This window comes from Nanorana parkeri, unplaced genomic scaffold (genome assembly GCF_000935625.1).
Source record: "Nanorana parkeri isolate BGI_ZX_2015 unplaced genomic scaffold, ASM93562v1 scaffold727, whole genome shotgun sequence".
Classification (NCBI taxonomy): domain Eukaryota; kingdom Metazoa; phylum Chordata; class Amphibia; order Anura; family Dicroglossidae; genus Nanorana; species Nanorana parkeri.
The window spans coordinates 133,071-146,395 of record NW_017306995.1 but is presented as its reverse complement, the minus strand read 5'-3'; the positions used below and the strand labels follow the sequence as shown (position 1 = coordinate 146,395).

The 13,325-nt window shown below is 39.5% G+C and overlaps 1 protein-coding gene across 1 annotated transcript in view; it reads right to left on the bottom strand.

The window, feature by feature from the left end:
• Window positions 1–13,325, bottom strand: part of DHRSX (dehydrogenase/reductase X-linked) — a 219,716-nt gene that overhangs the window by 85,013 nt on the left and 121,378 nt on the right. Inside the window, exon 4 of the mRNA XM_018564129.1 lies at window positions 3,318–3,419. Within this exon, the coding sequence (XP_018419631.1) occupies window positions 3,318–3,419 (102 nt within the window). The remainder of the gene's footprint in view (window positions 1–3,317; window positions 3,420–13,325) is intronic.

Below are 13,325 nucleotides of genomic sequence, written 5' to 3'. Positions count from 1 at the left end.
CCCTTAACATCAGACAGAACCACCAATGTTGGGGTAAAACAGGAAATAACAGAATCTCTGCCCTCACACCACACTCTCTCTCAGTTTCCTACATTCACCCAGTCACTGGTCAGGAGACAGTGTAGGAGAACAAACGTGTGAAAATTTTATTGAGCAACAGCACACATTCTATAGCTCACATATCCCACCTTCCCTAGGTAAGATTACATAATTTTAATAAAATTTACTTTTCTTTGAAATAGCTGAAAAGGTTGACTATGAAGGGATTATCAAAAGGGTTAATGATAAAGGGATTATCAAGGTGATCATGTCAGCAGGCTCATCAGGGAGGAAGATGTAATTATTTCTGCAGGGAGCCTATTGTGTGGGGAAGCATTCCAGACTTTATGGAGCCAGCAGGACAAGGCACACAAAATGTCCACCCGAGAGTTAAATTAATTGGTAATAAATCCCACTGGTCCACGATCCAGCTGGTGGGCACAGCACTAAATAAGCCCATACGGGAGTTCCATAGAGGAGTTCAGATGTTAGGTCTGGGACAAGCTACAGTACTAGCCACACTGGCAATCTAAAACCTTATTCCAGACCAGGGTCCATAGTTATTGGGGAGGAGGCTAGCCTTCAGTCCCCTCCAAGTGCCCAGGGCACTGAGGCTTCTGTGACATGTATGTTTTATGTTTGTTCCATAGATGGGGGGGTTACGGGGACAAGGGAGGCTTGGAGATATGCAAGGTATCGCTGCCCGTTGCTCATCCTTGAAAATCAAGCAGCGTGCTGGTTCCCCAGTCCAGACTCTGGACACAGGTAGAAACTGTTAACGAGACGGACACAGTAATATCAAAGCTGCCCTCAACCACAAATTACTGGTTTATGAGGAACCTCCTGTTCCTGACACCTTTAGTCAGAAGACATTAGTGCGCCATGAGCTGGCACTACCTATGGCCTGTGTTTACATAAACTTGGGGCGGGGGTGGGGGCTGGAACAGAAATGAGGGAAGTGGAGTAAAAAACACCATCCCCAATAATGTGTTCTTGGGTACTGACCTGGGGCGGTTAGTATCCCATAACGAGTCAAGTGCAATGCCCCTGGAGCCTACATCTCCACCTGAGGTACTGTTTTGGGACAGAGACAACAGTAAAGACCTGTCATGGGTTAAAACCTCCCACTGCTATCCAAAACTAAAGACATTTTTTTATACTCTTTAGAAATTGATAAGGATGCAATTGATATAGATAACTGTGCCGTTTTCTGCAACGGACAGTAGAATAATGTGCCCATAAAGCAGAATATATAATAGACATCTTAGAATCTGTGGTGCAAAGTACAGTATCTCACTAATATGTGAGTTTGTGGAAGAAGGAGAAAATAGAATTGAAGATAACATTTATAAGCACATGCAATGCATGATATTACAGATAGTGCTGGGACAATGTCCATACTCTGGCTTGTACGCATATACAGTAGTAGACTGCTGTCTTATTGGCAGAAAGCATTGTATCAATATAATGAACATCTCAAGTATCAGATGAGCAGATTTTGATTAACACCACTTTATGGTACAACACAGGCAACCACCCAAAAACATGAGTTGAAGCTGAGCTGAATACAGATGGATGACAAAATGCAAAGCAGAGGTTATCTTAGATGCAAACCACATTTCAAAATGATCAATATATCAAGATTTAACCCCTTCATGACTGAGCTAGTTTTCAGTTTCTGTTCATAAATGACTGACACGCTTTTTACATTTTTGCTGTGTGATTCTTCCACAGCAGTAATATACTTTCTTAATAAATGTACCCACACATATTATATATTGTTTTTTAGAGGACAGATAGGTACACATGTTTGATATAACTATATAGCCCTAACTCCTCACTTAGTTTGAATAAAATATTAAAAAAATGAGGGAAAAAACTAGAAGAAAACACTCTTTTCACAAGTTTTGATTATTATTATTTTTTTAGAAATGTTTTAATAATAATTATAGAATAACAAATATAATTATATATGATTTATAGTTTCCTAATTTTGTTTTACACTTTATTTTATTTTTTTACACTTTGTAAAAAAACAACAACTTTTTTTTGTCAGTTTATATCAAGCAGGCACTATGATTGCTTGATAAATTAACTTTTTTAATTTTTGGCTATTATTAGGCTGCTCCATACTTAGGAACAGCTAATAATAACCTTAGAGACTGATCCTAACAGCATGTCAGATTCAGATCTCACTAAAGGTCTTTGATCGTGCCTAGATGATCAGAAGTGATACATTTCAGGCAAAGAGATACATTGTATCTCTTGTATCTCTTTGGCTGAAATGTATCATACAGCTTCATAAACATCGGGCTATTGAGCTGTGACAACGAATAGCAGAGAGGTGAGTCAATCTGCAACCTCTCTGCTATTTTCAGCTGTTAAATACGGGATTGCTATTTAGCGCTCCCGTATTTGCATGTAACGGCTTCATTCTTTCATTAATGAAAGAAAGAAGCTTTTACAAAAGATTAACTATGTCATTAATGAATGCCTCAATAGTGAGGCATTCATTAATGACTGGTAACCATTGAGAATCAGTGGTTACCGGCATTACAGAGCCTTAAATAACTTGTCACGTACAGTGTACGTGGCCAGTCATATAGGCACTTTGTGACCAGACGTACAATGTACGTCTCCCGTCACAAACGGGTTAAAGGAAGACAAATGTATATGCAAATCTGGACGTTTCCTGTAAACATCAGGTTTTTCCCCACCCCCTCCTGCCCCCAAGATTCCTATTGGTCCTCTTAGTGAGAGGCTGAGGAGAAGGTAGGAAGTTCACGGCCAAGCTGAGATTTTACAGGAAAATAATATAACGTGACAGGCTTGCTTTGATTGGAAATAAACAGAAAATATTAAAATGCTGGGCTGAATAGTTTAAAGCAGAGGTAGCCAAGCTTTTGCCCTCCAGCTGTGATGAGACTGCAAATCCCAACATGCATCTGCCTCTGGAAATTTTGCTTTGTAATGCCTAATGGGACTTGTAGTTTTACCATGGCTGGTGGGCCGAGTTTGGCTACCCCTGCTTTATAGCATTGGTAAACAAACGTAGATAGCTTCCAGACTAGGTGGAACTAAATCATGATGTTTATAAGTTCTCCCTGATTTGTCCTGTGCCACAACTATTTCTATTACATGAAAAACCCTTTTCCAAACTAGCTGCTGAAGGAATGGGTAAGCTTTGCTACTATGTCTATACCACAGGACATTATTAATGTCAGTTACTTAAACTAAAGAATTTTCAAGAAGGAGGGAAAAAAAATGAAAAGACTTACCGTTATTGATCAATACATGAAGGCCAAGGTTTCTTGCTTTAAAATTCTGAACACAGTTCCGAATGGACTTCATGGAAGTCAAGTCACAGAATACAAATTCCACTGGAGAATATGAAACAAAAGAAGAAAAGAAAATAACTGGGGAATCCGGGAAGGAGTACACTTTCCTTGGCAATTGACTTTCTATTACTACACTGCACTATTTTGTTATACATAAAAATGAGCTTCCTTTTCAAAAGCAAAATACCAAAACAATATCAGGGAAATGTCAGGTAAGCATTATTACATCCGACACAGATGCACTAACATGCCGGCATGACTTACATATGAAAGAAGAGAGATTGCTTCTGACTGACACAGTTAAAGTAGATGTAAAACCTAAATGAATGACACCTAGAATACTAAAGCACTGTGTATCATAAATAACTGTTACTTTTTAAAGAAAATACTTGCATTTATTTATTTATTTAAACTTTGGTTGCATTTTAGTCCCAATAGTCTCCTGCAGCCTCTTTTCGGACACTTGCTGTCTACATGCATGAACTTCAGCGATGGCTGCATGGCATTCTCAGAAAAGGTTTCATGATGGTGACAGTGGACCAAGACTACCTAATGTGTGTTGAGATCACCATGAAGTTTCCATCAAAAGTCACATGTCTACTTACATTAGCCCAGCTTGGCACAATGCACATATACTGTACATAATTTACTCCTGGGAGGGCCACGGGAATCCTGGAAACCATGCAGTAGCATGGATGCAGGGTGGTGAGGTCACATGAAAGGGGAAGCCGCTCAGCACATGAGCAGTACCAGGGACCAGAAAATCCCTGTAAAGCACTCGTTGCACTAGTTACATCTGCTACTACAGTATTTTACAGGATTCACGTGGTCCTACCAGGTATAAAATATGTATATTTACATTGGTCCAAGCTGTGTCAGTATTAAAATAAACCTGTCATAAGAGAAACATAGAGGCTGCCATTGCTGAACTCTCCTTCTGAAAATGCTAGTTGCCTGGCAGTCTTGTTAATCCAATGGCTTTAATATTTTCTGAATCACTGGCTGGCATCTATGTAGGTCAGGATTTCTGACCCAAATTTCTTATAGTCCCTTAAATTTAAAAAAAGAATTGACAAACAGTCCTCTTTTTTTCAATAGAGCACATTTGGCAACACTTTTTACTTATTTTTGTAGACTTACATCTAGAGAATAAACTTGGCAAATATCAGGAAAAACAATATATAAACAATATCAGGGCAAACCTAACCTTAATTGGCAAAAACACAGTGAAAGAGAAAGATGCTTGTATTGCAAGCGATTGTGTTCACCATTACTTTAGTGCCAAACTGTCAATTAATTTTAGAGATTATAATTTTTCAGCTTTAGGAATGTAGTATATTTCAGGAAAAGACACAAAACATTATCAAGAAATGGTGGGAGAATGCGGAGCTTAAAATTAAACTTTTAGTTTAAATCAGCTAAACACATTAAAGTGAGCCGAACACGTGCTAGACGAGAGGGGTTTAGACTTTGTTTTTTTGATGATTAGCTGTTCTATAAATGACCCTGCCCAAGTGTACTTTTGCTAAGTGTAAGTCCCATTTTTCATTTGACAGACCCTGTCCCATAACGTGAATACTTTTGGGCACCTTCACCAAATATGTAAGAAAGTGTGTTGCAGTCCCTAAAACATGTAGAGGGATAGCATTGATTGAAACTGGCTATTTTTGTTGGTACTGGGCACCACTGAAACATTAGTTTGCAGTTTGTTTTCAACACAAACATTCTGGAAGTATGTTTTGGTAGTGTAGCCCCTATATAATATACATATATGTGCTATCACAGCGATTCTTGTTCCTAACTGTAAGGAGTTAATTTGTCACTGTGTGTGATCTGAAGCAGAGATTTGTGGGGATTGCAGTGCAGAGCTGACACTGGGGATTGTTAATAGAGCTTTTGTGAACTACGACTCCCAGAATGCTGTGCTAGAGGAAGGAGGAAGGGCTACGGATTGCAGTGACTGAGCGTGCCCAGTCTGACTGGGGGATCTGGAGGAGACAGGCCTGTGTGTGAGGCACTGTGTGAATTAGGACTGCAGGCAACAGAACTGAGTGATTCCCACTGACAGTTTGGGACACACAGAATCGGTACAGCCGCATCCTGAAAGACTGATGTTCATCTGCTAAACCGGAGAGACTGTGTTTGAGCACCCGAACTGAGGCCTAGTCGCGTGGCTGAACCGGCCACCGGAGTAATCCAGCCTGCCCAGCTGAGTGAGTGGAGCCGACGGAGCTGACTGAGATCATTGCCAGGTACCCTAGATGACCCTAGACGGCCCTTAGACGATCCGAGATGTCCTGCCACAGGCCTTAGAAGACTACATCCTTTCACAGACGTCGGTCTGAGGAAAGAGGGACATTCACATTCCACAGACAATCATCCTCCTTTTCCCAAAGGGACACTGGAAGTGGTGAGAGGCCTTTGGCCATTGCAACAACTGTACTTTCTACATCTGCTATACAGCAAGGGCCCCAACGTTGGCTAGCCTAGGACAGTACTACTGGCCAGTAGTTTAGAGTGGACTAGATACTGTTAAGTAGAGATATTACTGTTGATTATATTCAATTTAAGTGTATTATCTGAAACAATCTGACATTGCTGGTTTTTCGTGCATGCAATATATATATAGCTGCAGCTACTGAGTTGTAGATTGCCTTAGCCTGCTGCCTTATATCCCTTTGTGTGATTGTTGGGTATACTATTGCCATAGTTGCTTTGTATATTGTGCTATTATTAAATCTGCTATAAAACTGTTCAAAGGTGTGTTGGTGTGCTGTGGATCCAAGATTTGGGCGGTACATTGGTGCAGGGGGATAGAAATATCCGGTTATTCAGCGGCTCCTTAGGGGGTGAGCGCTACAGTAGATAGCCAGATTCGGATTTCATTAAAGGGGTGCACTCACTTAAAAGGAGTGCACCTACTTTATCTGCCATCTGTATTTGTATGTCCACATAAAAACACAGATGGCAGATAAAGTAAACACAACTGTATCTATTGTGATTAACTTATGCCACTTGTTCCTACTGAATATTCTCAGCACACAGAATGCCTCCCAACATTGTGTTTGAATAACAAATCCCTTAAATTTTTTTAGCTGCTGGGTTTTTTTCTCTCACCAAAACACAATGTTTGGCTAAATCTTTTGTATAATTTAAATTGGGTAACAGGGGATTGTGTATAATAATTGTGCTCCTACTACTGATCATTTAAATTTCAAAATTGAAACGTCTGTTTTTTCATTAGTTAACAGAAGGCTTTTTTGGTAGGTCTGAATGCAGGTTTTTTTATGTGGGGCTGTCATCCTTAGTCGCCACACAAAATTTCATTGCACAGAATTTCTAACATATACAATATAGAATGATAAATATAGCAACATCAAAATCTAAGTGTCAGAGAAGCCAAGCAAGCGGTCATAGAACTGGTACTGTGAAAGCCATTGCGCATGCGTGTGGGACATGGTTCCGTGCTAGTAATGCTCGTAATCGTGCACATGCACGCGGACGCTGATGCACACGTTCACGCGCAAAGGCGCTCACTCAGATCGGCGTGCCTGTGCTCACGTTAATCATAGCGCCAAAAGGCCTATTTAAACTTGCATTCTGCATGCACACAGTGCTGAGTGTTCTTCAGCTAGTGTCTGACGTTGATTCCTGATTGCTCCTGTTTCTGACCCGGCTTGATCCACTGACTCTGCTGTTCTCTGCCTGCTCCCGACCTCGGCCTATTCCACTACTCTGCCCTTTTGTCTGCTGATTTGGCACCACTTATCCCGCACGGCTTGTCCTGACCCAGCTTCTGTTTTCTGATTCGGTACTGCACAGCTCGCCAGTTACTGACCCGGCTTGGCTCTGACTCTGCTTATCTGAGTTCCTGATATCCTGCATGCTGCTGGCTGACTACCTGCCTGGTGCTTCACTCCGGTGTCTTCAGCATCTGTACCCAGTGGCACCTGTGCCTCACGAAGTCCATTCGACCCTGTTCCACTCTCAGGGGCGCTCAAACCCGTGCTGCAAGGGAAGGTCCTTCTTGTCATCTCAGACTCACATCAGGTACGTGACAGTAAGAAACCAGAGGACTATTAAAAATGTGGGTTTTGACCATTTTGCAACGCTCGTATAACCAGTGGTGAGAGCATCTTCTAGTGTTCTGCTTAGCTTTTGATAAATCACACTAGGGTAGTTGTTTGTATTTATTAGACATGTAAATTTAATTTAGTTCCGAATGACTATTCATACGAATTTCATTAAATTTGGACATTCAGATGCATCCGAATTTCCTAATTTGAATGCGTCCAAATACAAACAAATCTGAATGTTCCTATAACAAAAATTCGGATCTGTCCCAATTTCAGAACAAATGAAAATAAACTAGACATGTAACTGTTTTCTGGCCAACCAGATTTTTTTGGGGGGCTGTTGGGGGTTGCATTACAGGAACAATTGTGACTTCCTGTTGTGGAAGTTTCTGAAATGAACATTCGGACGGATATAAAATTTCAGATCCAAAATTCGAAAAACAAAGAAATACAAATCCAAAATGAAACACATTTTTTGTGGGGTTACATGTCTAGTATCTAAAGTGGTAATCTTTCTGGATCAACATTCTTTGTACTCTGTAAATCCCTACTGCAACCAAAGCAGCCCTATACCATTACAAGTCTTTTGCCATGCTTTCCAGATGGCATCAAACACTAATCCATATACTGTATGTCTAACATATTATTCCATGACTTGATCCTGACACATTTGGTTTACACTTCTTCATTCATAATACTGTTTTTTTTTTTTTTAAAGATCCATCATTTATTTTTGTGTTCCTTTATTTATTTTATCCATTTCTTTGTATTCGCTAGTTTCAGATATTTTTGTTTGGCATGCTGCCTCCAAACCAGCATCCTGGAATTATCTTTTCATTGTTGCAGATGACAAATGTATTTGGTTAGTACTATTTAAAGTGCACATATACCCATGCTATGGATGGTAAACTTTTTACATATTCTTAACACGCAGTAAAAGAACATTTAAAAAAATGTCCTTACTGACCTCTGCAATTATGTGTGCTGTGAAGGAATTCACAGTACGTAATTCAAATCCTATTAAACTCTGTACAAAGCATCCAATTTGAAAAGCCAAACCTAAATGTAATCACAATTTGGCAGACCACAGCTACTTCTAAAAACTGGGCCCCTTTGGTTCACTAAGTCAAGGAAATGACACTAAAACCAGGAATGCTGTCAGGTATGCTTACATCCTAGCATAGATTTATTGTAATAAAAAAACATTTATTTTGTATCTTTTGTTATGTGATTCACTGTTGAAAAGCATATGTTGTTTGCTGCAGAAAAAAGAAAATTAAATTTAAAGCCTATATGTGATCCATGTGGCAGTTACAAATGAAATCAAGTCTTCTGTAAGGAAATAAATGGAGCAAAGAAAACACTGGAAACATAAAGCAGTTAAAATCCAATTTTAAGCATTAAAATAACCAATTTGTTTTAAATTCTACAGAGCACAGCTAAAATATCAACTATTTATATGAATATAAATGATATACAGGTAACGTTAAAGGGGAAATCTAAGATCAGTTGAATATTCACTGCACAAGAACATATATATACATATACATATACACATACATACACACACACACACACACACACACACACACACACACACACAACATTTTAAACATTAAAAGGAAAACTATATCTATTCCTACTCCCAATGATACCAATACAACTAAAGTAAAGAGCATTGTGCCCCCTATTGACATGGACAGGGGTGACTATAGTTCTTCTGACATGAATGCTGGGGCATTCCTACTTCTACTGGGGTATTTCTACTCCCAATGATACCAATAAAAAAGAACACTCTTCCTCCTACTGACAGTAAAGTTAAGATCACTATTCCTTCTAGTGACATGGACACAGGTGAAATAGCTATTCTGCTGGCTTAGGCAAACACTGAAATGGTACCCTCCTGGACGAAGTAAATGGTCAGTAGGAGGACAAAATGTCCCACTGGGGGGGATAAAAAGCCAAGATGTCAGTGAGAAGGAAAAATAAACCATTGGAGGTCAGTAGGAAGAAACAAAATGCCCCAAAATCAATGGTGAATGGAACAAAGAGTGGAACAGTGGGAGGAAATACTGGCTAGGCAGCTGCAGGCTGGTAGTGGGGAATATTAGTGGTCAGAAGTAAGAAAACATGCATCCACATCGATGCCAGTGGGAGGAACAAATACTAGGAGTCAGTGGGAAGAGAAACATGTCCCAGTGTCATCTGTCAATAAAGCAAAATAATGGCCTGGCATTGGGGAAAACAATGCCCTGGCAGCGGTGGTCATGAGGAGGAAAAAAAGACCACAGTGATGGAGTGGAAGTAGTGTGAAAGGAGTTCTCAGTTTGAAAGAAAGGGAAGGGTGGAAGAACATCCTAGTGGCTGGTGGTCAGTAGGAAAAAAAATACTCTGGCATCAGTTGTCAGTAGGAGAAAATAAAAGCAGCAGACGTCAGCAAACTGAGATCCCAATAAAGGTTGTAGCTGCAGATAAGATAGTGGATAAATACCTCTCTTTCAGCCCCCACTCCATGCTGCTTTGTTTGATGATAAATCACTGGCTGAAGATTTCTTAAGAAACCAACATTTACGGGAGTGATGTTCTCCTAGTCCACCACATTACACAGTGGTTCATGCCACCGGCCTCCACATTACTACAGGTTACATACATAGTAGGTAAGGTTGAATAAAGACACAGGTCCATCGAGTTCAACCTATGTGGTTTGTGTGTCTGTGTTTGTGTTAGAGTTACTAAAATTATCTGTACCCCTGTTCACTGAGTGGCCAGATTATTATGACCACCTGACGTTTGTAGGCAAATTAGCTATAATTTCACGCTGAAGTTGCTAGAGGGCCAGACCATTATAAATAGGGAAGCAGGTTGTTTACCACGACAGTAGAAGTGATTTTTTTTCTGAAGATATGGGTAAACAACGCGATTTAACAGCCTTTGAACGTGGGTGATTGTTGGTGCTCAAGCGATGGAGCGAGTATCAGCAAAACAGTAGAATTCGTTAAATGTTCAAGAGCAGCTGTTGTTAAAGTGTTTAAAGACTGGACTGTCAGCCGAAAATCTGGGTCTGAACGTGCGAATTGTGGCCGTCAGCGACTAGTCAATGTTAGGGCAGAACGGAGAGTGGCAAGACTGGAACAAGACAACACAAGGGCAACAGTGCAGAGTCAGATTCCTCGCATCACCTTTCAACATCTCATGGAGTCACGAGGCGGCCCAACGAAGTAATCTCATGGAGTCATCTCGTGGCCCAACGAAGTACTTATGGGGTGGTCATAATAATCTGGCCACTAAGTGTATATCTTGCTCTATGAGAAAAGTATCTAGAAGGGTCTTAAATGATTCCATACTTTTAGCTGAAACCACTGTCTGTGGAAGGGAGTTCCACAATTTTACAGCTCTAACAGTAGAGAATCCCCTTTGCTGTTTACGATTAAACCTTTTCTCTTCCAGTTTCAGATGGTGGCCTCTTGTCTTCTTGACTGAACTAACAGATAACAGTTTTTCACTGATTACCGCATCACCATTAAACAATTTGTACATTAATATCATGTCCTCTCTCAGTCTCCTCCTCTGAAGCGTGAACAATGTTAATGCATGCAGTCTTTCCTCATAGTTTCAGTCCTCCTTTATTAGATTTGCCACCCTTCTCTGGACTTTTTCCAGCTCAAGGACATCCTTTCTGTGGATCAGTGACCAAAACTGAACTGCATACTCAAGATGTGGCTGATTCAGTGTTTTGTACCGGATACAGTAGGCAATGGCAGAAGGAACACATTAAACACTGCAGGGGATCAGAATATCAACACTAGAAATGTTGTTTTTACCTTCTGAAAATATACTTTGGAGCAACGTTCGGCGGTTCGGTCAGCAGGAGATGCAAGTATCAACTAACTTCTTTACAAGGTAGAACTCTTATTGGGATTTTCAGTTTGCTGACACTTTAAAACTACAACCAACAGTTTATATCTCCAAATGAAATTCTACCTACGCCCTATCAATAAAAGATAATTCTATCACACATAACCAAAGTTATTATGGTGGCATAGAGTGCTGTAGTGTGTTATTCACTGGTAGAAGCAGAAAATGCACATAAAATGTCTTTATTAAAGTATACCATAATTGTGCGCTTTTTGGACAGCTTAGGTGTCTTCTTCAGAACTGTACCAGAGCCTTTAGCTGTCTCTAAAGTTAACAATTATAATCTACTTATCCAAGAAAAAGTATCATTTATTCATGGATTTTCTATGATTATCTAGAATGAAATTATTTGCACCCATTTTGCCAACCCCCATGTAGGCTTTTGGAAGCTTCACCAAAAGAAATAGGTGAGCAGGAGAAGGATTAAATGAGTGGCATGATTCTGCAGTTGCACACAGAGACATCATAAAAGATCTGGCAGCAAGACATCACAGGAAATGTACATATAAAAAAATGTAGAATTTCTGAATATAGTACAGTTTTCTGGATTGCATTAACAGTTCATTGAATAATTTTACTTTTTTCTTATCATTATTTTTTTTAAAACAGTAGGAACAATCCTTTATAATACAATAAGAGAAGATGTGTGCCAGTTACTATAGTAACTATCAAGGGCTGAATTAAATAGAAATCAGTTTAATCTGTTGTGCAGTTTAATCTTGGTACCACAAAATCATATTTTAAACTATGTTTACTAACAGAGTATTTTGATGACTTTTAGCTAATTTGCAAATTCTTACATTGTTTGGACATTCCCTTTAAATATTAAACAGGTAAGGAAAGAGGAACTAAGCATAAAGTCACTAAAGATTGTACAAATTCTTCTTCTTGTCATTAATTAGCAACATATAACCTTATGTAAATACAGTTATCTAGTTTAACAGTTTGAATGAATGTATAACTTTGTCATGATGGTCAAGGTGGTATATGATAAGTTACAGTCAAAAATGCTTCAACTAACAGTACATGAATAGTGTACTGTTAGTAGAGTTAGGGTTCCATAACCTCATTTGAAGCTTCACAAATGAAAGAGTTCTTAGTAAGTTCAAATGCAATACCACATCTTTCTAAAAAGTAAAATAATGTTCTTTTTCTAAAAAAAATGCAAACCATATAAATTATTATTACTCACATCACAGTTGGATTATAGGGAAACCTGCATTCTACTTATTTGTAAATACGATTGATTTTTAAAAAAAAGTAAGAGACCTCAACTTCACAACTGCTTATCTTACCCAATGTAACAGAGGTTTCTTCATCCAGAGTTAGCAAATGTATGTTTAACCACTTCCTACCCATAATCTGTATGTCAACATTCTCCAGCAGGATGCTCCATGCTAAGGATACGTCAATAAACGTCTTTCCCTTATCAACACCAACTGACAGTTTCAACAGATGGTGGCTCTTAATCCCATCTGTTACTGACAGCCATGGTCCCTGCTGATGATCAAAAATCAATTATAATGATTCCCAATCATGTGGTCACTAGGTCAGCTAAACACATGCACGTTGACAAAATAAAACTTCAGCCTGCAGATAAAAAAGCTCCCTTATGCTTCTGCGTAATCTGCCTTGCCATCTATTAAACAGTGTAGTTGTCAGAAACATATAAAATGATTAAAAATGGAAAACAAGTTATACATGTTTGTGCATTTGTCAGTCTACAATAAAACAAAACAGCCAAATTAGCCTGAGCATCCAGACCAGCTTTTCTCAACCAATGTGCCATGGTACACTGGTGTGCCTCCTAGACTCCTCAGGGGTGCCTCAAAAGTTTATGGTAGTGGCACTGAGATGTGAAGGGGGCATTAAAGACTGATAAAAAGGGGAACTCTGGTGAAAGGTGGGGACTCTGATAAGAAAGTGGGGCTTCTGATGTGAAAGGGGGGGGGGGGGC